Here is a 27,057-nt window from a genome sequence, read left to right as displayed (position 1 = left end):
ATAAACTAGGTCTCTGACCCCACCAGCTCAGACACTTCTGGACCTTAACCTGCAACCTGTCAACAGGAGCTGCCTGCCCAAAGGACTCATCTGGACTGCTTTGCTGAAAATGACTGCTGCCCTGCTGTTGCCCTGCTGCCCTCTGACTTTGCTGAGAAGTGCTCTCCAAGAGCTTGGATTGAGCTTGCCTCCTGTTTTTTGAAGTCTCGGGGCCAAAAGGACTTAGGCCCTCATTATGACATTGGCGGTAAGTCCCGCTTACGGCCATGCTGACTGCCGCCAACATACCGCCGGCGCGGCGGGTTACCGCTACCCATATTATGACACACACATAGGAATTCTCCACTATACAGACACACACACAAGTCCCCCAGCCCAAAGGTCAGTGATAAACTGACGGTTAGCAAAACCCACACCGTTATGCCAACAGAACTACGCCCACAGCATTATGACCCACGAATCACCGTGGCGGACATTCAACCGTAGCAAACCCTTGGCGGTTCATACCACAGTGCTCAAAATACACACACACATACAAAACAACACTACATTGGACAATTCAAACTACAGACACCTGACACACATACACACACCACGCCCACACACTCACACCACTATAAAACACACACCCACACTATCCACAACCCTTTACGACTAAAATAAATTGACAACTGAGAGAGAGAGAGAGACACCAAGAGCACCCACAGAACCAGAGCCACATAGCACCATCACCCATACACCATCCATGCACCTTACAGCACACACCCCAACACATCACCCCACACACCCTCACACATACACTCACACTACACTCATAGCACCACAAAGACACCCCAGGTTCTCAGAGGAGAAGGTAAGGGTCATGGTGGAGGAAATCATCAGGGTAGAGCCACAGCTATTCGGATCACAGGTGCAGCAGACATCCATTGCTAGGAAGATGGAGCTATGGCGGAGAATCGTGGACAGGGTCAATGCCATGGGACAGCACCCCAGAACAAGGGATGACTTCAGAAAGAGGTGGAACATCCTACGGAAGAAGGTGCGTTCAGTGGTAGCAAGACACCAGATAGCAGTACAGAGGACTGGCAGTGGACCCCCACGTCCTCCCCCACAACTAACAACATAGGAGGAGCAAGTCTTGGCAATCGTGCATCCTGAGGGCATGGCAGGAGTAGCAGGAGGACTGGACTCTGGTAAGTCAACTCTTTACTACTATCACCCCCCTACCTACATGCCATCACATACCCCCACCCTCACCCACACCCTCACTCCCATCACTCCACCACCTACCACACACCTTACCATCACAACCCACCCCTCCCAAAACCAAGCATGCACACTAGAGACAATCGCCTAGCCCACCAAATCACTACTCATACAAGGCAAAGCTGCCAGGGCAATAACAACCATACAGGGCAACACACCCATGCACAAGATGTCACACGCAGAAACAATAACACTGCATTTACATACCCACAGTTCCCCCATCCAACGTCATCGGAGAGGAGGTGCCAGCAATAGCCAGTCCCCCCCCAGAAGAGGCCCACAGTGATGACAGCAGCTCTGGACGCCTGGATCTGGATGACCAAGCTGGCCCATCACGGAGCTCCGACAGTCGGTTACCCAGGCACAGTCCCATACCACCACAGAGCGTCCCCACTCAGGAAACACCAGCACAGCACCCACCCAGCGGACCCATATCTCTGTCCCCAGGACACGTCAATCAGCAGTGTGCCCACCACTACAGGGACACCAGGGCACACCACAAACACAGGACGATCAGGGTCCCGGGGTCAGTGGCAGTGGGCACACAGTTCAGGGGACAGAGGCACAGGACAACAGGGAAGCTGGGAGGACTGCTGTGAGACAGGGGGAGGACAGGCCCAGGGAACCAACTCCACAAAGTCCTCACCAACATCCTGGGAGCATACCACCATTCCCAGGAGATGATGGGCCAGATACTGGGCAAGTTGCAGGAGACCCAGCGGCTGCAGGAGGGACAGTACCTAGGGATCAGGGAGGACCTGAAAGACATCCACACCACCCTGGTCACCATTGCAGGGGTGCTGACAGACATGGCCAACACCATGATGGAGGCAGTGGCACACCAGCAGGCCTCTGACACTAGCCACACTGATGAAAAGCCCTCCACCTCTGCTGCCACTAGTGGACAGGAGGCCCTGCCACAGGGCCAACAGCCCACCAGCACCCCTTTCCATGAAGAAGGAGAACCACCCCACAAATGGTCACCGCGATCCAGGCAGAAGCCAGACTATTGCCAAGACCCCCACCAGGAAATAAGACTCTCCTGAATGTCACCCGTGTGTCCCACTCTGTCACCCTGTCCACCTTGAACTGCCATTGCTCCACTTCCTATGCCCCCTTGGACAATGTACCTGTGATACAAATAGACTGGACTATAACCTGGACTTTCCTCCACCATCACCACAGCCCATTGCAATACCCCCTCCACTTATTAGCACTTAAATAAAAACCCTTGGAAGAAATACAGGTATGGAGTCTGCCAAATGATTGAACTATTTATTACTTTAACAATCTGTAAACATTGCAATTCAACTGTACAGTAATGTATACATAGGTATGACTTGTAGTTGCCTGCAGTCAACACACCAGGTGCCAGAATGGGGCACAGATATCTGAAAATAGAGATGCCAAAGGGTACAGTAAATGGCCATAGAATTGGAAGAATCTGCCTGCCATATACAATGTCAAACACAAAACTGTCAATGAAAAGTGAAGTTACAGTGTCTTACCTGTGTGTCACTGGAAGTACTGTCGCATTATTGCTGTTCTGTTGTCCTTATCCTCATTCTCTGCCTCCTCATTTTCACTGTCCACAGGGTCGACTGCTGCCACACGCCCATCTCCAGCCTCATCCTCCTGCAGAAAAGGCACCTGGTGTCTCAAGGCAAAGTTATGCAACATGCTGTATGCCACGATTATCTGGCAGACCTTCTTGGGTGAGATGTATAGGGATCCACCAGTTAGATGGAGGCAACAAAACCTGGCCTTCAGGAGGCTAAAGGTCCTCTCTATAATCCTTCCTGTCTGCCCATGTGCCTCATTGTAACATTCCTCTGCCCTTGTCCTGCCATTCCTTACTGGGGTCAGTAGCCAAGAGAGGTTGGGGTAACAAGAGTCACCTGCATATATCGAGGGATACTTGTTAGACACACACTAACCCTTATGGCCAGCACCATACCCATACACCAACATCCACTGGGTGGGAACCAGGGCTCACCTATTAGCCACACCCGGTGCCTCTGGAGTTGAGCCATCACATATGGGATGCTGCTATTCCTCAAGATAAAGGCATCATGCACAGACCCAGGATACTTTGCATTGACATAGGAGATGTACTGGTCCACCAGGCACACTATCTGCACATTCATGGAGTGAAAGCTCTTTCGATTTCTGAACACCTGTTCATTTCTCTGGGGGGGAGGACAAATGCAATATGTGTACCATCAATAGCCCCAATAATGTTGGGGACGTATCCCATTGCATAGAAGCCTGCTTTTACCGTGGCCAAATCCTCCACCTGGGGGAAAAATATGTGGCTGCGCATGTTTTTAATCAGCGCAGACAACACTCTAATCAGCACTATTGAGAACATTGGCTGTGACATTCCTGCTGCCAAGCCCACTGTCACTTAGAAGGAGCCTGTTGGGAAGAAATGGAGCGCAGATAGGACTTGCACAAGAAGGGGGATCCCGGTGGGCTGACGGATAGCAGATATGAGGTCAGGCTCCAATTGGGCACACAGCTCTGTGATTGTGGCCCTGTCAAGTCTATAGGTGTGAATGATGTGCCTGTCCTCCATTGTAGCCAAGTCCACCAGGGTTCTGTACACAGGGGTATGTCTCCATCTCCTATTCATCCGCAGCAGTTGTAATCTAGGGGGCAAAACGGGGAGCAGCTGGTCAGTATTCCACATTTCCAAACACTACACTGCATTGCATGTTGTGACAGTAACAGTATATTGTTAAATAGGCCCAAATGGTGCCTATGTGTACTGTGACGGAGTTAGGTGCCATGGCCTGCCCTCCCCCCTAAAATGGCCTCCGCCTGTCCTGTGTGGATGGACATGTGCAAATGAGGTAATGCCGCTGACGTTGTGCAACGTTGCGGGAGGTGGTCGAGTACCACCGTGCAATTCCCCATTGGTTGTCATTGGGCCCTATGGGTTACAGTGACTAATGGTGATGTATGCCGGTGGTAACGGTACGCACTGATGCGGGCGTGACCGCCATTTTCTATCTGTTCACTCACTTGCTACCTGAACTTCAACAGGAGAGGACCTACACTGCAAGTGCTGCTGTGACCTGTGTCTGGAACCGACCATGGCTCGTGTCACTGGTGAAAGGGCCCATGCCTTCACCGCTGCGGAGTTGGAGAGACTGGTTGATGGGGTCCTACCTCGGTACCGAATGCTGTATGGGCCCCCAGACCAACAGGTGAGTACACTGTGAGCATGACGCATGAGGCATGGATGCATGGAGTGCTGTGTGTGAGGGCCTCGTGTGGGGGGGTTGGTGGAAGGGCCCTGGGCAGCATGCTGCATGTATGGTGGGCAATGTCTGTGCTAATGCGGATGTGAGGGCTATGGTGGGACATGAGTGTAACAGGCCAGACGGTCTGACTGATACCTTTTTTCTATGTGTATTTTTCTGCAGGTCAGCGCCCATCAGAAAAAGGGTATATGGCGTGCCATCGCCAAGGACGTGCAGACCCTGGGGGTCTGCGGCAGGCGGAGCATCCACTGTTGCAAACAGTGGGAGGACCTGAGACGCTGGGCAAGGAAGACGATGGAGATCCAGCTGGGAATGGCCTCCCAACGAGGAAGGGGTGCCCGTCGAACACTGACCCCCCTGATTGGCCCGCATACTGGTGGTGGCCTATCCGGAGCAGAATGGGCGCTTGAGGGCATCACAGCAGCCACAAGGAAGTGAGTACAGTTTCCTAATATATTACTTGCGCATGGTGGGGTGGTCTCCGGGTGGGGGATGTGGGCCTGTGGGCCTGTGGGTGCCCCTAGGCCAGGCCAGATATTGCAGGGTAGGTCCCATGTTGGGCAGAGTCTGATGTACACCACCTCCTACCAAGCTAGTAGGCATCCACTACTGGGCAGGGGTCTGTGGGTCTCAGGTATGCTGCATTTGGTGTTAGGTATCCCTGTACATGGGCTGGTGACTAGCATTGTGACTGTCAGTGCATTGCCTAGTGCGTAGGACTGTTCCCTGTGTGTGTGTTGTGTTTGCCAATTGTGGTGTTGTTGCCGCCATTGACCAGGTGTATCCTTTGTCTCTCCCCCCCTTTTTGTTTTGTCACCCTGTCCTTATGTGCATTAGCATCATCTGGCGGAGGAGCAGAGGCACCAGCAACGGAGGGAGCTGCATCCCACAGGGCCAAGGAGGCCGAATCCACTGATGGTGAGTGCACCAGTTCAACGGAGAGCGAGGGGAGCACCACGGCGGAGACAGGAGGGGACAGTTCTGACAGTGATTCCTCCTCTAATGGAAGCTCCGTGGTGGTGGCGAACACCTCTGTGCCCACCCCAACTACAGGTACATCCGCCACCCCGTACCAGCACAACCCTCCCAGCAGCCCCTCAGCGTGTTTCCCGTGCCCGCTCACCCAGGAGGATGGGCATCTCCTTTGCCCCAGACACCTCAGGCCCTGCCCCAGTTAGCCCTGCTGCCATGAGTGAGGAGGCTATTGACCTTCTGCGATCCATCTCTGTTGGGCAGTCAACCATTGTGAATGCCATCCAGGGGTTAGCAGCCCATTTACAACAAACTAATGCATTCCTGGAGGGCATTCACTCTGGCATGGCGGCCCAACAGAGATCAATCCAGGCTCTGGCCTCCTCTCTGATGGCAGCTTGTGTCCCTGTTTCTAGCCTCCCCCCTCCAACGTCCTCTACCCAGTCCCATTCCCCTCAACCCCAACCTATCCCAAGCACAAAGGCAGACCAGCATGCACACCAGACAACACCCAGGAGTGGCTCAGGCAAACACAAGCACCACACATCATCCCACAGGCACTCACACAAACAACATCCAGATGCAGACATACCAACATCCACTGCCTCCACTGTGTCCTCCTCCTCCTCGTCATCCACCTCCCTTCCACTAGCGTCTCCAATCCCACCTGCATGCACTACATCCTCATCCACTACCTCCACCACTATCACTACACACCCCTCACTGGCAGTCACCACCCCCACAGCCATGCACACGTCCCCTGTGTCCTCTCCCACTGTGTCTGTGCCCCCTCCTCCCAAAGTACCCAAACGCAAGCACTCAGACACCCAACAGCCATCCACCTCACAAGAGCATCCAGCCCATGCACCTGCACCCAAGCTCAGCAGACACCTCCTACAACCACTCCCTCTTCCTCCACTCCCAAACCTTCACCCTCTTCCTGCCCCAATGTCCCTAAGAAGATTTTCCTCTCCATTGTTGACCTCTTCCCTACCCCTCCCCCTGTCCTTCATGTCGGGCCAGGGTGGTCAGAACCCAGACGAGCACCTCAGCCACCCAGTCCATGGCCACAGTAGTGTCGACAGCCACAGCAGGTGGGAGAGGCTCCAGGGAACCAGGCAGCAGCACTGAAAGTGTGCCTGCACCAAGTTCGTCAAGGAAGGGCAAGGAGGCACCACCAGCTGCCAAAGGGAAAGGCAAGGAGGCAGCACCAGCTGGCAAAGGGAAGGACAAGAAGGTACCACCAGCTGCCAAAGGGAAGGGCAAGGGGCTTGCACCAGCAGGCAGGAAGGACAGGAAGCCTGGTGCTGGGACTGATACTGAGCCTCCACCACCAACCATGGTGGTTCAGCCGTCCGAGGCTACAGGGGATGGGCTGGAGCCTCCCCCCACCACCGCCAGCACTGCCACCAGCAACGCCACCAGCACTGCCACCAGCTGCCCCAGTGGGCAGCCGTCTGAGGCTGCAGGGGATGCGCTGGAGCCTCCCCCCACCACCGCCAGCACTGCCACCAGCAACGCCACCAGCACTGCCACCAGCTGCCCCAGTGGGCAGCTGTCCGAGGCTGCAGGGGATGAGCTGGAGCCTCCCCCCACCACTGCCAGCACCGCCACCAACACCGACACCGGCAGCAGCAGACCCAGTGGGCAGCCATCCGAGGCACAGAGGATGGGCTGGAGCCTCTCCCCACCACTGCCAGCACCGCCACCAACACCGCCACCAGCACTGCCACCGGCAGCAGCAGCCCCATTGGGCAGCCGTCCGAGACTGCAGGGGATGGGCTGGAACCTCCCCCCACCACAGCCAGCACTGCCACCAGCACCACTGTCATCAGCAGCAGCCCCAGTGGGCAGCTGTGCAAGGCTGCAGGGGATGAGCTAGAGCCTCCCCCCACCACAGCCAGCACCGCCACCAGCAAAACTGCCAGCAGCAGCAGCCCCAGTGAGCAGCCGTCCGAGGCTGCAGGGGATGGGCTGGAGCCTCCCCCCACCACTGCCAGCCCTGACACCAGCCCCACCACTGCCACCACTGAGCAGCCGTCCCTGCCGGTGGGCAGTGTGTAGTCCTGCCTCCATGGGCTATAGTGCGTCCTGGACCCTCTAAATCCTGTGGGTGTGACACCCAGGTGAGAGACTGTGACCTTGTACTCCCCAAGTGCTGCATCACAGGGCACAAAGCCCCCTTCAGAACCAGTGGAAGAACCCATCCACTCACCCCATCCTTGCCAGGATGAAGCACACTGGGCAGAATGCCCCCTCCAAAACCGGTGGAAGAAGCTATCCACTCACCCCATCCTTGCCAGGATGAAGCACACTGGGCAGAATGCTCCCTCCAGAACCAGTAGAAAAAGCCATCCACTTACCCCATCCTTGCCAAGATGAAGCACACTGGCACAAGGCCCCCTCCAGAACCAGTGGAAGAAGCCATCCACTCGCTCCATCCTTGCCAGGATGAAGCACACTGGGCACAAGGTCCCCTCCAGAACCAGTGGAAGAAGCCACCCACTCACCACATCCTTGCCAGGATGAAGCACACTGGGCAGAATGCCCCCTCCAGAACCAGTGGAAAAAGCCATCCACTCTCCCCATCCTTGCCAGGATGAAGCACACTGGGCACAAGACCCCCTCCAGAACCACTGGAGGAAGCCATCCACTAGAGAGACTGTGGCTTTGCACTCCCCAGGACCAAGCAGCAGGCAAGCCACCCACCTGAGAGACTGTGGCTTTGCACTCCCCAGGACCAAGCAGTGGGCAAACCACCCACTTGAGAGACTGTGGCCTTCCACTTCCCAGGTCCCAGCAGTGGGCAAACCACCCACTTGAGAGACTGTGGCTATGCACTCCCCAGGACCAAGCAGGGGGCAAACCACCCACTTGAGAGACTGTGGCTTTGCACTCCCCGGGACCAAGCAGCGGGCAAACCACCCACTTGAGAGACTGTGGCCTTGGACTCCCCAAGGCCAAGCAGCGGGCAAACCACCCACTTGAGAGACTGTGGCCTTGCACTTCCCAGGACCAAGCAGAGGGCAAACCACCCACTTGAGAGACTGTGGCTTTGCACTCCCCAGGACCAGGCAGTGGGCAAACCACCCACTTGAGAGACTGTGGCCATGCACTCCCCAGGAACAAGCAGTGGGCAAACCACCCACTTGAGAGACTGTGGCTTTGTACTCCCCAGGACATCGCACAGGGCATGTAGCCCCCCTCCAGGACCAGTGGCATTGTACCGTCTTCCGGCTGAGGTGCCCCCCATTCCCTGTCCCCCTGAGGTGCCTGTGTATTTTCCACCTGATGCCCCTGCAGTGTTCTATTCATGTTGTTGCAGGAGTGAGGTGGGGCCTTGGCCTATGTGTAGTGGCCCAGTGGCCCATGGACATTGAGGACTGGGCAGTGTCCCTCCATTTGTAAATATGTATATACATTTTGAATTTGAAGCACATATTTATACTATTTTGTCTTATTACACTAATTTTAATCAATTCCAATTGTCCTTGCATTATTCCTGAGGGGTACGGGGTGGATATGTAATATTAGTGCATCTGGTTGTGTGTATGGTGTTGTGTTGTCGTGTGTTGTGTGTGTGTGTGACTCTCTTCCCCCCCCTGCCTTGTGTGCTAGGTGGCAGAACTCACCGTGGTCGTCTTCGCCGGCGTTGATGTTCGTAATGCAGGAAAAGGTATACAAGCATGGGGAACATGTGCAACTCGGGCTCCATGGCGTCGTGGTTGTTCCCTGATTCTGCAGAGGTGAGTCCTTTGACTTCTGTGTTCTGTTTCCGTTGTGCTTTTGATGTCATTGGTACCTCCCCGGAAATACAGTGGGCGGAACATTGTCTTCCGCCTGGCTGTTGGCGGTAACCGCTGTGGTGCTTGTTGCTACCGCTGTGGCGGTCGGTGTGTTGAAGTGGCTGTCTGTGTGAGCTGTTTCCGTCGTGGTCATGATTCCATTTTTGTTTCCGCCAGCCTGTTGGCAGTATTACCGCCACTTTATCACCAACCGCCAGGGTTGTAATGAGGGCCTTAATCTCTTCAGGAAACTCCTTATGCAGTGAAAATTTACACAGCCTGCCGGAAACGACGCACAGCCTGCCTTGCGACTGAGAAAACACCTCACAGCCAAACAGGAAAGACGCATACCAACTTCCCAAGTGGAAATTTGATGCAGTGCTTGCCTTGCGAAAGAAAATTTGATGCATAGTCCTACCAGATCCACGCACAGCCAAACCGGAACGATGCAGCCGATTCCCCGAGTGGAAAATCGATGCGCCTGCTGTGCAACAGAAAACTCAACGCATAGCCCTACCGAATCAACACAATGCCTGTGATTTTTTTCCAGCGTGCCCAGGATTTCCTCGCATCATCCCTGGGCATCAAAAAGATCCCCACATCACAGTGAAGAACCAAGACTGCACGCCGAAAAACAACGCAAGCCACTTGAAGGTGGAAAGAACTGACGTAACTGTTGATTTTCTAAGATTTAAGACTCTTTTTAAACTTTCATAAGTGATATTTAAACTTGTGCTTATTGAATCTTTACAGTTTTTACCTTATTTTTAACTAGATAAATATTAACTATTTTTCTAATCCTGTGGGATGTACGTTTGTGGTGTTTTCACTGTGTTACTGTATGATTTACTGCACAAATACTTTACACATTGCCTTCTAGTTAAGCCTGATTGCTCAGTGCCAAGCTACCGGGAGTGGGTACAGGATAATTTGGAATGTGTGTGATTTGCCCTGACTAGGATTGTGGTCCCTACTTGGACAAGGTTGTATAGCTCTGCCAACTGGAGACCCCATTTCTAACAATAGGGACATCTGCTGAAGCTAACGTCAAGGTAATTCCTAAGGCCAGGAAAGGGACCTTTGACCCAAAAAAACACTACCAAACCCCATCATCAATGTAGATTGATAGGTATATATAAGATTCTCCTCAACAAGCTGGAACACTTCGTAGATTATCTAATTCACCATTATCATACGGGCTTAGTGACAATAGAAGCCTCCAGCTATATTATTATAAAAGCTAATCACCAACAATTATTATGGCGTTGGAGGCAGACAATTCCTTTAATAAGGTCACCTGGGTTATTCTACATTCAATGCTAAGTAGCTTATCCTAGGGTGAGAATTTCTCTGGCATGATCTTTGATCTGTATAAATCCATGTCAGCCAGACTATGGGGCAGATTTACAAGCCCATAGCCCCTCTTAGCGCTGTGTTAGCGTATTTTTTTTCTTTTTTTACGCTAAGGTGGCGCTAAGTAGGCCATTCCCCCACACCATATATACAAACCAAAAACAGCAAATGAAAAGAGCCTCAATGACTTTGGACACAGCTGTTGGACAATAGGAAAACACTGTGTCCCTCAAATTCTGCTAAACACTTCAGACCCACAAATATTCCCTAATCACGTACACTAATAAAAGAATCCCTAGAGTCTGGGCTTTATGGTTCCATTAAGCTTGGCCATAAGAAGATATGCATACAATGCGCCACTTGGCAACCCCTTGGTTCACATTATGCCTGTGTCAGGCATAATGTATGAAAGGGGGGCATTCCCCTGCAGGGAGGCCGGAAAAAATGGTGCAGTGAAATTTACAAGATTTCACTGCGCCATTTTTTCTGTCATTTTTATCGCCTGCCCAAGGCAGATGTTAAAGTGGCACTCCTTTATTGGCCTAAGGACCACCCTGTGCTGCGCTGCACTAGCACCAAAATGTTTAGCACTAGTGCAGCAAAGCACCACATTGGCCTAAAAAATGTAGATGCTGTTGTGATAACAACTGCCATGGTGTGCCGTATTGTGAATACAACACAACCATGATGCCGTTAGGAGCGCAGGAGATTCAAGAAAAGTGGTGCATCGAGACAGATGCATCACTTACTTGTGAATATTCCCCTATGTTTCAATGGTCTTCCCTCCAAACATTTCCTAGTACAAACAGGGACAAACCAGGATGCCCCTTTACCTTGCCCCACTTCTTGCTCATTACTGAATCTCTTCTCCTTCTTCACTCAGTTTACGAAGACATAGCTGGAATTGTTCCTCTACATAAGTTATCCCACCCCTTTCTCTTATACATAGTGATAAGTAGTGACCTCAAGCTAAGACAGCCCAGTTGGGGAAAATAAATCTGGGTTTTAAAGTCATGTAGTCATGGAGTTTCCGTATCAAACATATGTATTCTGGGAGGTGCCTACATAAGGATCAGAGGGCCTGATTTAGAGTTGGTGGACCGGTTACTTCACAAATGTTGCTGATATCCTGCCGACTATGTTACGATTCCAATAGGATATAAAGGGATTGTAATACGGCAGAGGGATATCCGTCATGTTTGTGACAGAGTAACCGCATCTACCAAACTCTAAATCAGGTCCAGAGTCACCCAAAAAAGTATTCCTCCTTCTTTGCTGCAGAGAACCTCCCGGCATGGACATTGTCAGGGAAACTCTGACAAGGGCATTGTTTCTGTTCAAGCCCGGTGCAGCGCCAATGCTGCTGGAGCCAGAGATAAGGGTTGCGGCACCAGTGGCACTGATTATGGTGCTGGTGCAGTTGATTGCAGTACCAGAGATGTATTAATGTCTGGCACTCAAGGAGAAGATCCTGACAGTACCGTGAGCAGAAGAAGCGCCAGCCATGGCTCTGTACCTGTGGGTGGAAGTGAAGCTGTGTTTGGGGCAATAGCCCAGGTCATCAGTGGCAAGAAGAGTGATGGAGCAAAGGGAGCTGGATTGTACGGCATATCTCCTAACGTAAATCTCATTGGATCCATGGGGCTAGCCAGAGCACCAGAGAGGAGCATTTCTCATCAGAAGATGTCATATATGACACCCAGAAATGCGGAAATGTTACTGAATCCCTCCATGGAGTGGGGAACTCCAGATAAGGCTGACCGGACTAGGGCATCTGGGTCAGCGTCACAGGAAGTAATGTATCCTGGACTTGAGCAGGTTCTGAGGAAACCGCAGGTGTCAAATTCTCTGTGGTGTCCTCCACTAGATGTGGCTCCAATGTGGATATTTCGGAGGAGGGAGGGGGACCAGGCGACTTACTCTTGGAATGGCATAGTTGGGACATCTTTTCTTCTTGTGCTTTTTTGACACCTTTGATGAATGCAGGAACTCTGTTGTCTTAGACCTTGCCCTGGCTTTGCTCCTTCCTCAAAGTTCATGCAATGCTTGGGCAATAAAGTCTTGACCTCCCCTCTTATTTATGGCTTTGGAATGAGTCTTTTGGCAACACATCATGGTATGACCCAAGCACCAAAGATAACCTTTGGGCTGGTCATCACAGCTTCTACACGGTTTAAAGCATGAACATTTAGGGGGTGACAGTAATGCAAAAACTACACCTGAAAAATATTTTGAGTGAAAATAAAGTCAACAATGTCGATGATCTCCTGATGAGATTCAAGCTGGGATTTGCGTCAATGGCACATAAAAATGGGAACTCCCATCAATACGCCAACAGGTTTCCTTTGTGACTCAAATGGCCTCATGAGGATGTCTCTTCTGGCGCAGAAGCAAAGCCATTGCCTCTTACCAGTGTGAAAAACTATTGAAGGGTTTCTGGATTCAGTATGATGCCTATAATAGTCAAAATTGTAGGAATCTTCAGGTAGAAGTATCCATTGGAATCATTCTTAGGCGCAGCAGATAACATTCTCAAAAAGAAGATGTGACCAATACGGAAAAAACCCACCACAATAAACCACAGGAGAAAACAATAAATTGGTAACATTGGTCCATAAGGGCCAATATACTTTAAGTCTTTGGCTCCAAAGAACATCATATTACTTTCTTAGCCTTTCAAGCCAAAGTCAACCTTGACATAATAGACTTCTGTACATTTCTAAATCTAAAGGTCATCCTCTCAAAAAACAGAATATCTCACAAGACAGATCTCCTAAATCTGACACAGTGTCATGCTGGAGCAGTATTTGTCCTGCTTCCAGCCCTGTAATGGTTTCTCCTCAGGCAAGAGCGAATGGAACAATGGAGAAGGGCAGTATCTTGGTAATGGCAGGAGTAGGCGGGTCAGTAAGGGAACACTACAACGTGGTGACAATGGCAGAATGCCACTTGATATGTGCCTGCCAGACCACTACTGTTGCCTTCCTTTCCTGATTTTATTCTGATCGGGACTTTCTTAATCAAAATGCGGCACCCTTTGCATGGTGTCTTTGACCCATGGCAGGCGACTGGAAGTTCATCTAAGGAGGAGCCAATCTAAGATGGTGAACAGAGCAGCAATGCTGATGCCATATTTCTTCTGCCAAGATGGAGAAACAGGAATTGTGGGATGGTTTCCCGATCAACTGCTCTAAAATGATGAGTTTTCAGATTCATCCAGAGATTGCAAAACATTTGGAAAGTTATTTCTTATTGTCTCAAATTTATGGGATTTTAGTGCAGGGCGGCACAGCTGCTACTGTGTGTCAAAATGAAGGGGCAGGAATGCACAGTATTTATAGCATACAGTGCATTCCTGTCCTTTACCCCTGTGTTGGTGCACGATAGGCTGCCTAGCACTAACGGAGGCACCCCTGCACTATAGTGCAATGGGTCTGCGTTGCATATAGGATCGTTTCTGTGCAAGAAGTGACACTTTCCTGCAGAATACAGCATACATAGAAAAGGAAAAAAATGAGGAGAAATAAAGATATTTCTTCTTTTTGTGTTTTGGCGCATCCCCAGGTTTACAAGTTCTTGTAAATCTGGGGGTGCATCAAAATCTATTGATGTTGCATGGGAACACACACCACAGCACCCATGGAGTGCTTCACTACTGCAGAGTAAGGCAACACAGCGATTTGTATTGCCTTGCCTTACTCCATATCTATGAGGCCATTCAAAGCTATGCAAAGTGGCTTTGCATGCCCTCATAATTATGATGTGGTAGTTTGCACTGCTGTTAAGTCACAAAAAGGGATGCAACAGCAGTGCAAAGGGCTCCTAAATATGTCCCTTGCGATACAGGGTTTCTACATCAAGAAATGTAGTTGTGTGAGATAGACTGAAGCAAAAGAAAGTGGGCAGGGATGCAGGAAGGAAACAGGAGAGAAAGGATGGGGCAGAATCTGAACATAGAAGTGATCTTAGATAAGTAGATGCAGTGAATTAAAGAGGACAGAGGTAAAAATCAGAGGTCACCATAAAAATATAAGCTGATGAGTGAGGTGACCAGGAATGAGTCCAACTGAAGGGAGGCCAAAGAATAACAAAGTGCAGTTAATCGGTTTACTATTCATGATTCTCTAAGACAGAAAAATACAATTAGCATGAAAACAAATTTTGGAATTGCCGTCAGCCCAATTCGTGCATGAATGATGAGACTGCCAGGTAATCAAACAAATTAACATGTTTTTTCCATGAGTGGCACAACTTCAGCTTTATATCCACCATTAATAATTCCTGGAGACATGTTTTCATCCCCACTCACCATGAAAACCTCCCTCTTGGAGGATCCATGGTGCATGCTACTGTGCTCTAAAGCTGAGAAACGTCTCATAACAAACCTTTTGAAAAAATAGATGGACACTCTGACTCATGGAACAACCTCTAAAGCGATAGTATTTCTCAAAGGCAGCATTGTTTCTGCTGCCTTTTCCCACAAGGATTCATAGATGCGAGGACTGCTAGAGCATTAGGTAAAATTACATTTTGCTTTTTAGGTCACATAGGAATCTGACATCTTCTTATGGCCATGCATAGTGAAGCCATAAAACCCAGACTCTAGAGTTTGTTTTATTAGTGTACATGATTAGGGAATATTTGTGGGTCTCAAGTGTTTAGCAGAACTTGAGGGACACTTTGTTTTCCTGTTGTCCAATGGTTGTGTCCAAAGTCAGCCAGATGTACTCAAACTAGGGGTGGGTGATTTAATTCGCTAGCGGAATTGGCAGTTTTGCCCACTCCTCATTACACTTGTGTTAGAAATTGAGTTTCTGGTTGGCAGAGGTATGCACCCTGTCTAAGCAGGAACCACAATCCTAGTCAGGGTAAGTCACAACACACTCTTAATTATCCTTTGCTCACCCTCTGGTTATGAGGCAATGTGTAAAGTATTTGTGCAACCTTTCAAACAGTAGAACATTGCAAACACCAATCAAAAGATACGACACCTGGTTAGAAAAATATAACTTTAATTAAGTCCAGGCCAGGACAGACTAAAAAGCTCAGACTGAGCATGATAGAACGCAGGCCAGCTACAGAGATCCACCTGGGCCCGCTGAATACACTACCTTAAACCCTGGTGATTGGTTTGCATTGCATTGCTTTGCGTCATCTGGCATTGGTTCCGAGAAGCTGGTCGGAGAGGCTTTGAGGGGCTTGCCGTCACTTTGCATTGGTACCAAGGAGCTGTGCGGCGTCACTTTGTAGCGGTTCCAGGGAGTTGTGTGGCAAGCCTTTGCAGTGCATGGCACAACTATGTGTTGGCTCCTATGGGCTGGTAGCTGCTTGAGGAGGCTTTATTGGGCTTTGCACCACCCAGCATCAATTCCAATGAGAATGGCAGCTGTGTGGCAAGGCTTTGTGGGGCTTCTCAGTACTCTGCAGTGGTTCTAATGACAACCACAGAAGGCAGAGCAACTTAAGCCCATTTCTAAGGCTCCAGTACTGGGGTGGCACCAATTCGCAAGGTAGACTCACAGATGGCAGAGTCCAGGCACTGTAGCAGGTGAGTTGCAAATCTTTTGTGTCCCTGAGACTTCAGAAAACAGGAGGCATGCCAGCAAGCTCTTGGAGTCACTTGGTTCTGGTTCGGAGAGATTCAGGTCCAATCCTTCTCACTACCAGGCAAGGAGGGCAGCAGTCAGGAGGTTGGCACAGCAGAGTGAGCAGGAGTCCAGCAGAGTCCAGCACAGTGACAGTCCTTTTAGCAGAACAGTAGTACTTCTTCCTGACAGACTATCACTTCAGAAGTGTACTGATTTGGTGGTGATCTTATACCCAGTTGTGCCTTTAAAGTGAGGGAGACTTCAAAGGGAGTTCTTTCAAGCACACAAGGTACCTGCTCTTCCTGCCCTGGCTCCAGACTCACTAAAAGGGGCTATGCAGCTCTTTGTGTATATGCAGGAACAGCCTATGCAGGTGCAAGTGTCAGCTCTTCCCTCCCATCCTGCTATGGATAACCCATCAGGATGTTAACTGACCATCAATATGTGGATGCAATATTTCTCCAACACTGACGATTGTGGGCATTGGCTGGGGGTCAAGACCAATCGCGGTCAGAAAGCTGCCACTTGAGTAGAAAATGTACTTGAGCAGCAGGAAAATCAACTCAGGAAGCTGCACCCACTGGCATGCCTTATGGAGTCGTTCTCTCTGATTTTTCAGCACGGAATGAGGTCCTTGCGCTAAATCAAAGCATAAGCAGTGCAACATGCCTGTTTCTGCCCATTCTTGAAATTCTGTGGATCCTCGCAGAGTTTTTTTGTAACTCTGCTGAATTATGCAAAGTAAAACTCTGCAAGTACCTGCGAGGCCTAATTAAAATGCTGGTCGCAAAATGTGATATCAAATTGTGCACTGATGTTTGCCTTTAATTTTGTGATGCGACCTACATACTAGCAAGTTGCATTGCCATAGGCAGTTGCAGAACAACCTGTCAAATTAATAACATATAGGCAGGTTGCTATAAGTAGCCCATGTGATAGGCAAATATATAAGGATGGTGGCCTGCAAGGAACAAACGAACAAGCTTTTGTTTGCATTCCAAAATTAAAAGCATTTTATTTTGAAGCAGCAGTTTTCTTTAACTGCTTAAAAAATGTCTCCAATTTACGACAAATTCAGGGGTGTAGGCAGCGGTCTCCTGGACCATTGCTACACCCTGTGAGTCTGCTGACACCTATCTCGAAGCAGAGGGGTTCCCTGGAGTGCCCTTTCCTCCTTGCGAATCAGTTACAATCTTCTTTGTCAGTACCTGATCCACAGTTCAACTCACTGTGATTGCTACATCTTGATACATACTATTACAAATTGCAATTAGAAGGGAAAGTCCCTTTCACACCCCTTGCTAATTGTCATTTGATATTGGTCGTTCAACTCATTTTAGAAGTTGCAAACTATTTTTTGACTCTTAAAATGGGTTTAATACATAACAAAAAATAATTGCCTTTTTGCAGCAACAAATTATGCGAATTTGCAAATCGGAGCATTTGCAAGTGCACACTAGCTTTTGACATTTAACCCAAAGTTTGCTGTGGAAGCAGACACACAACTGGTAATATTTCTTGCATGCAACTTAATAATGGTTAATGAGAGTATGATTTTTAAAAACGAACTTACAAATGTTACATTGGCACGTCCTAATGTGTTGTAGGTGCACACCGTCTGCAACTCATCTCCCTGTAATCAGAGCATAAAGAAATTGCTTATTACCACATATAGGCACACATTTGGAAGCATTCAATGGTTATGTGCTCTGTTTGACAGGCAACTGGCCGTACTGACAGGGCAAAGGGGGTTATACCCTCAGCCACCCTTGCAGACAACTCTCAGTATATAGAGATCCCCACCTTCCTGATGGGGAACTCTGTGGTTTCGTGGCAGCTCCTTTGCTGAGTAGCTGCAATGTTTCAAGCACCTGCTCAGCAAAGCTTTTTGCTTTTCAAAAATGGTTCAACAAACTTTTTTTTTCAAAACAAATTCCCAGAGCAGGACTTATATAGGTCAAATGGTCTGAGGTACTTAGGTCATGGCCAATGTCTGTCTGGCCTTCATTCTAAACTTTCCACTTGTAGAGACATCTAGGACACCACCAGCAGAAACATGATGGCTTGTCTGACTACAAATAGACTGTCAATTTTGCAGATGACAATCCTCCACATTTGTCAATGACAACCATGTCTGCCAAACTCTAAGTAACCTCTTGAATATGGATCCTGTGGAGAAGGTAGGATGATGATTTAAGATTATGCGCAACAAAAAGACGGGGGTGTCAGGGAGGAGGTTTATGTTTCAATGGATTCCTGTGTATATATATATATATAATCAATGTACTACAACGAACCAAAAAGGTCCATAACGACACAGAAGCTTGACGATTCAGGTCTGGAGCTTTTCTAACATTACAGTAATAATGGAGCACTCCACTCATAAAATGATTGGACAGGTCTGCATTTTATGTGACATCCTTCGGTGGATGCACATGAACACCCATTCTCCACCAATGGGGTACCACGTTGTGTTACGTTTCTTTGGACAGGCATGCAAAGCAGCAGAAATTGACATTTCGCGTCATGGTTGAGCCATAAAAGTGCTGCAACCATGACACAAAAGCTTAGTAAATCTGGCCCAGGACTTTTTTTTTTTAAAAGCAGGACCGATTCATTTAAGGAACTTGAGCTGCTAAAACAAATTGTCCTGTTCGGGACTGCAAACACAGGGATAGTGGTTTGCTGTCCCTTGAAAGGTACCATCTCAATGTTTGTAGCCGTTCACAGGGGGTTGCAAATACTGAGTTGTGTAATGTATATTGATTAGGTAAGTCATTTTGCAACCCCCTACAACAGATTTTACAATGTAACCTATTAGTAGATAGGCACACTGCACATTCACAAAAAGGTCACAAAATGTTGGTGCACTATTTGCAAGTACATTTGGTCTGTGATGTTTTATTAATTTCATTTGTTAATATTTTGTTTGACCGATATGCGCAATAAAGAAGTGAGCTGGGAGAAATACTTTTAAATGAAACAAACTCACCAAATTAGATTGATTAAACATGAATGTAATTGTGAAATGTAATACAAAACTAAACCCCTGAAGGAGCGTGTCCCAATGAAGCAGTGATAACCGCAGTTCATTCAAAGTCAGGTCACTTACCATTTTAATGGGCATGATCTCAGTTTGTCTTGTCTCTTGTAGGTTGAAGTCATAGGACATATCGCGGCCCAAAAATCCAATCTGGGTTCCATTCCTTGTAGAAAAGAAAGACTGTTAAGAACTTTCTCATTTCACTTCAATGCATTTTTGGGCTGGAATTATTGGCATTTTTTCCTTTGGTTTAAGGCGTCGTTACAACCTTTGTGCTCTGACCGCCACCAAGGCTGTGGCAGAGGCCGGACTGCCACCCAACTGACAGTCAGACCGTCAGATTAGGATGCTGACAGTCGGACCATCAGTGGTCCGCCGCCACCGCCAGGACCATTGGTCCCGACATGCTTTCCTAACCAGCTGCGGTGGTGCAGGACACAGCACTGCCTTGCTGATTAGGAGATGCCTTTCCGCCAGCCTTTCCGAGGCTGGTTTGTCTCCATGGAAAAGCTAGCAGAAAGGCAAAAGGGGGGCATTGGGGGACCCTGCAGTGGCCTTAACCATGTCGTGGACAATGCAGGGGTCCCTCATACAGGACCCATAAAATGCACACTGTCTGCATGAGCAGACAGTGCACATTCTGTGGGTGCTGAACAGCTCCTTCTGCGCAGCTCCAGTGGTATCGGCTCTATGAGGAGCCAGGACCACTGCAGCCATGGATGTTCCCACAGTCAGCATGGCAGGAACATCCTAATAGGGACGAGGGAAGGCCAGCAGCCAGGCGGCGACTTCCTACCCCAGCTAAGGCAGGCAGTGTAGCTGCCCCTCAATGTCGTAATGAGGAGCTTAGACATCCTTAAGGCTCCAGAAAAAAGGTTTAATTAATGGGGCCTCTAAATGTGATAGCACAGATCCATGGAATTTTTATTCTGGAATGCTCTCACACCACCTCTTTAAGAGAGTTCCAACATTTGATTGTACCCTCACAACTTCAGATCCGAGTAGCAAGCCCCAGAAAAACATTGAGCTGAATGTAGCCCTATGAGAGACAGTAACTTAAATAGCACAACAAAACCTCTCAGACAATAACATTTGGAAACTGAACTTTCAGGCCCAGTTATGTCTGCCTCTTGATTGCTGACAAACTACTCTTAAATGGATGAACCAAGCAGACACACACTTGCTTACCCCAACAGTAAATATAATTCTTAGGAAATCAAATCATGGAAAAGTCATCATCTCCTGTACACTGTCCTATTTTTGTGTAGTTAACAAAAAATCTAAGACCATATGTTTTGATATTCAAGAAGCCTTCAAGAAACCTTTAAGATATATTTATTTGCATTCTGGAATGAAGAGTTTCCTTTAATTGATTTTTCTGACCAATGCAGCAAAATGTCACTTTCCGGAGTCTCGGATGTACTAACAGTGCCTTAGAATCGATTAACGTTTTTGTAATATTAATTGACTCCTGATAAATTATATAGGGACAATTTAGTGGTCTCTCCAATATGTTGGCATGGGAACCTCAAGGACAGTTCCCAGCAATATCTAGTAGATATTAATGTAATTTATGCTTAAATTTTGGAACAGTGTTATGTAAGATACTAGTATTGATAATTAGACTTTTTTCTCCTCGATATCCACAATTCAAGCAACACTGATTTTTCCCATATTTTTCAGGTATTAAATCCATTACTACCAAATACAAAAAATGCTAAATTGCTTCCTGTCCATACATGATGGAGTTGGGTTATATTTATTAGAAAGTATCTACTTAACAAAAGACCATAAAATGACTCCTGCTCATCACCTTTCAGGAAGCCTTTTAATACGTATTTAAGAAATGTATCTTTGAGTAGAGACTAATATTTTATTGTTATTACTGTTTCTGTGTGGGATATATGACAGTCTATACATTTAATTATTACTTTCTATTAGATTTTGTAATTAGCTCATATTTTTCTAATTCGTTTAACTTGGCGCCGAGAAATACATTTATTTGTTTCACACATACTTTTGCATTTCTCCTAGAACATTTGATATACATCTTTGTCTTTGTATAGTTGTATGTAATTCCATACAATAAAATAATTCTGAACACAAAAAAAACAAGAAACAGTTTTCTTAAATTATTCATGCGCCTCCATTACAAGAGCTCAAGTCTATTTAGATATATGTGATAACTACTTTTATTGCATGTATCAAAATTATGAGTTGTATGGATTTTATTACACCCAGTAATTACAGGGTGTGGTAATCTCTTCATCCTCCAGAAAAATGTCAGTAGGTCTGTCCTGGCGATGTTTCACGGGGCTAGATGTCCTGGTAAATACCAGGACATGAAGATTTTGGACATGGTATTACCCAAATCTGCATCCTAGGCCCCTTGTTTGAGTGTAAAGCTTAGAATAGGCAATAATTATTGCACTTGATAAATTTCTTACAGCAGTGCGGGACTGTATTTGGTGCAATTTTTATCACATTTGACATCAGGTCACTTGTGAATGAGGCCTTCCTGTTGGCTAGGAATCCAGCATCAATTGCCGAAATTCGGTCAAACACATCTGTTATTAGGGTCTTTGCATGTTGCCAGACTACATCTCCTTTATTTATATAAGGGTGAGCTCATGTGAGAACAAGAGAAAGCAGTATGTGTTTTTCCTCACATGTCATATTCAACAGTTACTAAGTTATCTTGATGATGTAACCTAAAAAAGGTCAATAATAAACACTCTGAGTCACAGTGGAATACTAAACTGAAGTCTGTTAGGAGAAACACAAAAAACAGTGACATCCTTTTGAAGTCTACATTGGGAGAATCAATTATGAATGCAAAATGTGTCTTTACAGATGATAACCATAGTAAAACAAGATATACAGGGTCATATTTAACAAAGCATGCACGATCAACACAACTGTTACGTTAGATTTATCAAGCCATGCAAGGCCACCTTGTGTGGCATTGCTTAGTTTGATAAATCTAGAGTAATGAAACGCAGTGCAAATCACTGTGCTGCATTATTCTTCCCTGTGAAGGTGTTCCATAGGTGAAGTGCAGGTGTTCCCACACATCAATCCTTGTATGTTGTGCATTCCCATATTTACCATCACTGGTAAACCTGGGAATGTGTCAAAATGCTACTCCTCCCCAGGTGAGGCGTAATGAGGAAAATATATTTATTTATCTTTGTTACTTCCTCTTCCTATGTGTGTTGCATTCTGCAATGCCTCTTAGGATCATTTTTGTGCATGAAGGTGTCCCATGCTGCATAAAAACAGTTGTGCTTACAATGCAGGCACCTTTGCAGCATGCTGCAAGGTTGCCTGCGTTGGCACTAGGCTGCACATTGTGTACCAGCACATGGAAAAGACAGGAATGCGTGTACAATGTTAAGTAGGGCACATTCCTGGCCTTTCCCTGTCACACAGTGTAGCAAGGTGACGCTGCGTGATTCGTTAATAAATAATAAATATGCCCTATAATTTCTTATTGGCACATCAACATTTTCCTGCAGACCAGTTGCCTTTCAAATCACTCCTGGAGATGCCACCACACTATAACTCAGCTTACCTGAACTGAGCAACCTGCACAGCTGTTCCAGTCAGGTGAGTATGGAGGAGATTAGCAAACATCTGCATATCTGGAATCACCTCACCGGTCACCTACAACAATAAAGGACACACACCTTTAGGAACCAGTGCTGAAAATCAACAATCCAGCTTTAAGTCCACTCCCAAAGCCTACTGCTGTTAGTCTGCCTTGTGCTAAAACAAGGAATGTTTCAGAGAGTGGTTGGGATGGATGAAAACGTTTTGGTCAAGGAGAGAAAAGCACATTTCCCCCCTTTAGTATGGTCATAATTCTTATGTGTACAATTAACTGCCACCAAGTGAGGGGGGCTTCCAATTTTGACTGGCTGACTGGCTGATGAAAAAACTAGAAATGCATCGCACTCAATTCAGAGAAGTAATTCCTATGCCTGAGCTTACATTTTGCTGCCTAAATGAAATCCAAGGCACTACAGGATGAGACTTATGTCAGTAGGAGAGGGTTGTGCTCTCACCCCCCGAGGAAATGAGATCCGAGATGACTCACAATATGGCCATTTAGTTCGACTGGCAACATTTCAGGCATATTTTAGGCATAACTCTGCCCAAATATTGCTCTATGTTGCAAAAGTGTAGATCTCCGTGTATCTTATATACAGTGGCTGCCTCCACTTTTAGCAGGGAGAGGGGCGGTCGAGGCATAAATGCACACATAAACACTCACATTCACATTTGCACAAACCAACACACACCCATTCACAACATTTGCTCCTAAATATTTATGCACACACAAATGCACACACCAAACATTAAAAATAAAATCACACTTACCTTCATGCACAGCGCTCTGCCTTGGAGATCCCAGGAGGACTGGGACTGTTGCCTTTCCTCATTAGCTTGCCTAATATCCCTCACTCGTCACAGAGTGGGTTGGGGTCAGTGAGATTGCTGGCATAACCCCACTCTGTGACAAGGTGTCTCTGATTGACCGTCAGCCCTGGGCACTTCAGGGCATAGAACTGGAGTGCCCAGGTCTGAGGCAATCAGTGATGCTCCCCCTCGCCATGAGGGAGAGGGCCTTGAGGTGCTATGCAGGGCTGAAGAGGTCACAAACACAGGAGCTGTGACTTCTTAGGCCCAGCAAAGCTAAGCTCTGGCAGCCAAGGGGCCTGGGCATTTAGTGCATGACTAGCTCGTGGTTGCCTGACCTAAAAATAAAGAATGTCTATCAGGCTGACCTTTGCTCAGCCTGACAGACCCTCTTTATGGTGGCCAAAAGGTGAGGGGGCATAGCCCCTCAGCCCAGGAGGACGGGCTATGGCTGGCTGTATAGAACTATATACGTTGAAAATAACAGAGAACAAGTCATCATCTGAGAAAAATATTATGTTACAGATAGCACAAGTTGAAAAACATAAATGCAGCATGCACCAATGGCTCTCTTTAGATTTTGGTGTGAGATGTCGCTGGAGTGAGACACATGGGTGAGAAAGAGAGTAAGTGTGTGTGTGTGGGGGGAAGGTATGTGTGGTTGAGACATGTTATTTGTTATGATTTTAAATGTGTCCTGCATAGTGTTAGATGTGAGATGGTTCACATAATTTTTATAATTCATTATCTAAATGACATTGTTGTAATTTTCTACGTTTGTGTGGTTCACCTATTAAGTTTATATTATAACAATCTATTGGGGTGTCTGAAATGTCTAAAGTTATATATGTACATTTTTTAAGTCACTGCTTTTTAGATTTTTTTACATTTTCTTACAACATGATATTTATAGGGGTGTGTAAAGATATTTGAGCATCATTTTACAAATATTTTACATTTTTCTTTTTTAAGCATTATTTACAATTTGCTCTATATGTGGGTATACAATGTAGAGTGTTATTTAATCATTTTTTTATACTTATTTGTTTTAATAGGTGTCTGTATGAGCAAGGTAGTTGTATTGCCTACCTTCACTGATTTACATTCCTTTTGACTCAATGGAGTAGAGATGAGACGGCTTGGACTGTACTATCACTAGAGTTGATGTGCAAGTAAATTTTATGATTTTCAACTGATTTATCTTTTTGTGTCTACCAACCTTCTTGTCTCTTTGACTTTCACACCTAAAACATAGAATTATGAGAGAGAGAGGACGGGGCTTGGCGCAGATCTTCATCTGTACCTATGTGAATTACATTTCTGAGAATGTGAAGTAGTATTACAGGATCACTGTTGCACATGCTCATAAATGCCTTTGTGAACTGTATCCCATAGGTTTGTTTTTTTTAAACTGTTTCAATATTTATTTGGAAGGTTGCTTTTTAATCAAATACTGTTTCAGAGTTAAACATTTTGATTGCAATGCACTTAAAGGTGTCATTGCTCCATAAACATGTTAGAAATGGGATCTTTGGTTGGCAGTCAGGTTACCCCCTGTACAAGCAAAGACCCTCACTCTAGTCAGGGTGAAAGAGAATTACCCTCAGCTACCACCCGCTCACCCGCTTGGTAGCTTGGCACGAGCAGGAAGCCTTAACTTTAGAGTGCTAGGTGTAAAGTATTTGTACCAACACATAGAGTAACTTAATGAAAAATGACACAAAACAGGTTTAGAAAAACAGTGAACATTTATCTAAACAAAACAAGACCAAAACAACAAAAATCCACCATACAGAAGTCAAGTTATTAATTAAAATGCAAAAAGAGTGTTCATGTTCTTTTAAACACAAAGCTAATGCTGTTAGCATGAAAGTGTACCTGAGTTGCATCAAAATAACCCACATGAGCAAGGGTGCTTTGAAAAAGGTAAGCGGCGTGTCGATTTCTCACCCGCAAGCGAGGTTGTGCGTTGTTTCTCCTTCTTCGGTACGATCGGCGTACGTTGTTTCTTTCCCTGCAGGAGAGAGATGAGTCGATTCCGGGCAGATTTGCTTTGTTTTTCTGCAGCCTGCGATGTTGCGTCATTGCGGTGTCTGTCAGCGATGCCGAGAGTTGTTTGTCCAGCTGCGGGCATTGATTTCCCAGCCGCGCTGCAAGCGCTGCATCAATTTCAGCCGCGGAGACGGCAGCGCGTATTTTCTTTAGCCGCTCTCGGAGGTTGCGTCGGAAATTTCCCTGCACAGTGATCTGTGCGTGGATTTCCAACCTTGGCCCACCAGCTTCACCTGTCAAGGCCCCAGGAACTGGGTCGGGCACCACTTTGCAGGGCAGGTCTCTCAGCAGAGGCTCCAGGTGCTGGCAGAGAGAAGTCTTTACCGTCCCTGAGACTTCAACAACAGAAGACAAGCTCAGTTTCAAGCCCCTGGAGAGTTCCTCACAAGCAGGAAGGCACACAAAGTCCAGTCTTTGTCCTCTTGCACAGGCAGAACCAGCAACTGCAGGATAGCTTCACAAAGCACATTCACAGGCAGGGCAGCTCGTCTTCCTCAGCTCTTCCCCAGGCAGAGGTTCCTCTTGGTTTACAGAAGTGATCTAAAGTCTGTGGTTTCGGGTGCCCCTCTTATACCTATTTTGCCCTTTGAAGTAGGCTTACTTCAAAGAAAAGTCTCTCTTGTTTGTGAAATCTTGCCTTGCCCAGACCAGGCCCCAGCACACACCAGGGGGTTGGAGACTGCATTGTGTGAGGACAGGCACAGCCCTTTCAGGTGTGAGTGACCACTCCTCTCCTCCCTCCTAGCACAGATGGCTCATCAGGAAATGCAGACTACACCCCAGGTCCCTTTGTGTCACTGTCTAGTGTGAGGTGCAAACAGCCCAACTGTCAAACTGACCCAGACAGGGAATCCACAAACAGGCAGAGTCACAGAATGGTTTAAGCAAGAAAATGCTCACAGTGAAAACCGAATTTAGCAGTATTTCACTGTTAGGACATGTAAAACACATTAGTATATGCCCTACCTTTCACATACACTGCACCCTGCCCATGGGGCTACCTAGGGCCTGCCTTAAGGGTGACTTACATGTATGAAAAGGGAAGGTTCAGGCCTGGCAAGTGGGTACACTTGCCAAGTCGAATTGGCAGTCAAAACTGCACACACAGACACTGCAGTGGCAGGTCTGAGCCATTTTTACAGAGCTACTAATGTGGCTGGCACAACCAGTGCTACAGGCTCACTAGTAGCATTTGATTTACAGGCCCTGGGCACCTCTAGTGCACTGTACTGTACTATATCTAATATAACTAATATCAAATATGCCAATCATAGATGAACCAATTACATACACATTTTGTATAGGAG

General features: G+C 47.2%; 1 protein-coding gene across 4 annotated transcripts in view; it reads right to left on the bottom strand.

Annotated features, from left to right (window-relative positions):
* The window catches only part of LOC138303593 (putative DBH-like monooxygenase protein 2), a 186,845-nt gene that overhangs the window by 123,360 nt on the left and 36,428 nt on the right, over positions 1-27,057 (bottom strand). For all 4 annotated transcript variants that reach the window (XM_069242867.1, XM_069242866.1, XM_069242868.1 and 1 more), the window contains exons 8-10: positions 22,851-22,942; positions 19,346-19,439; positions 17,807-17,866 (exon numbers count right to left, since the gene is read on the bottom strand). In XM_069242867.1, the coding sequence (XP_069098968.1) occupies positions 17,807-17,866; positions 19,346-19,439; positions 22,851-22,942 (246 nt within the window). The remainder of the gene's footprint in view (positions 1-17,806; positions 17,867-19,345; positions 19,440-22,850; positions 22,943-27,057) is intronic.

Source organism: Pleurodeles waltl, chromosome 7, assembly GCF_031143425.1.
Source record: "Pleurodeles waltl isolate 20211129_DDA chromosome 7, aPleWal1.hap1.20221129, whole genome shotgun sequence".
Taxonomy (NCBI): domain Eukaryota; kingdom Metazoa; phylum Chordata; class Amphibia; order Caudata; family Salamandridae; genus Pleurodeles; species Pleurodeles waltl.
The sequence above is the reverse complement of the archived record's forward strand: the minus strand, read 5'-3'. Positions and strand labels throughout refer to the sequence as shown.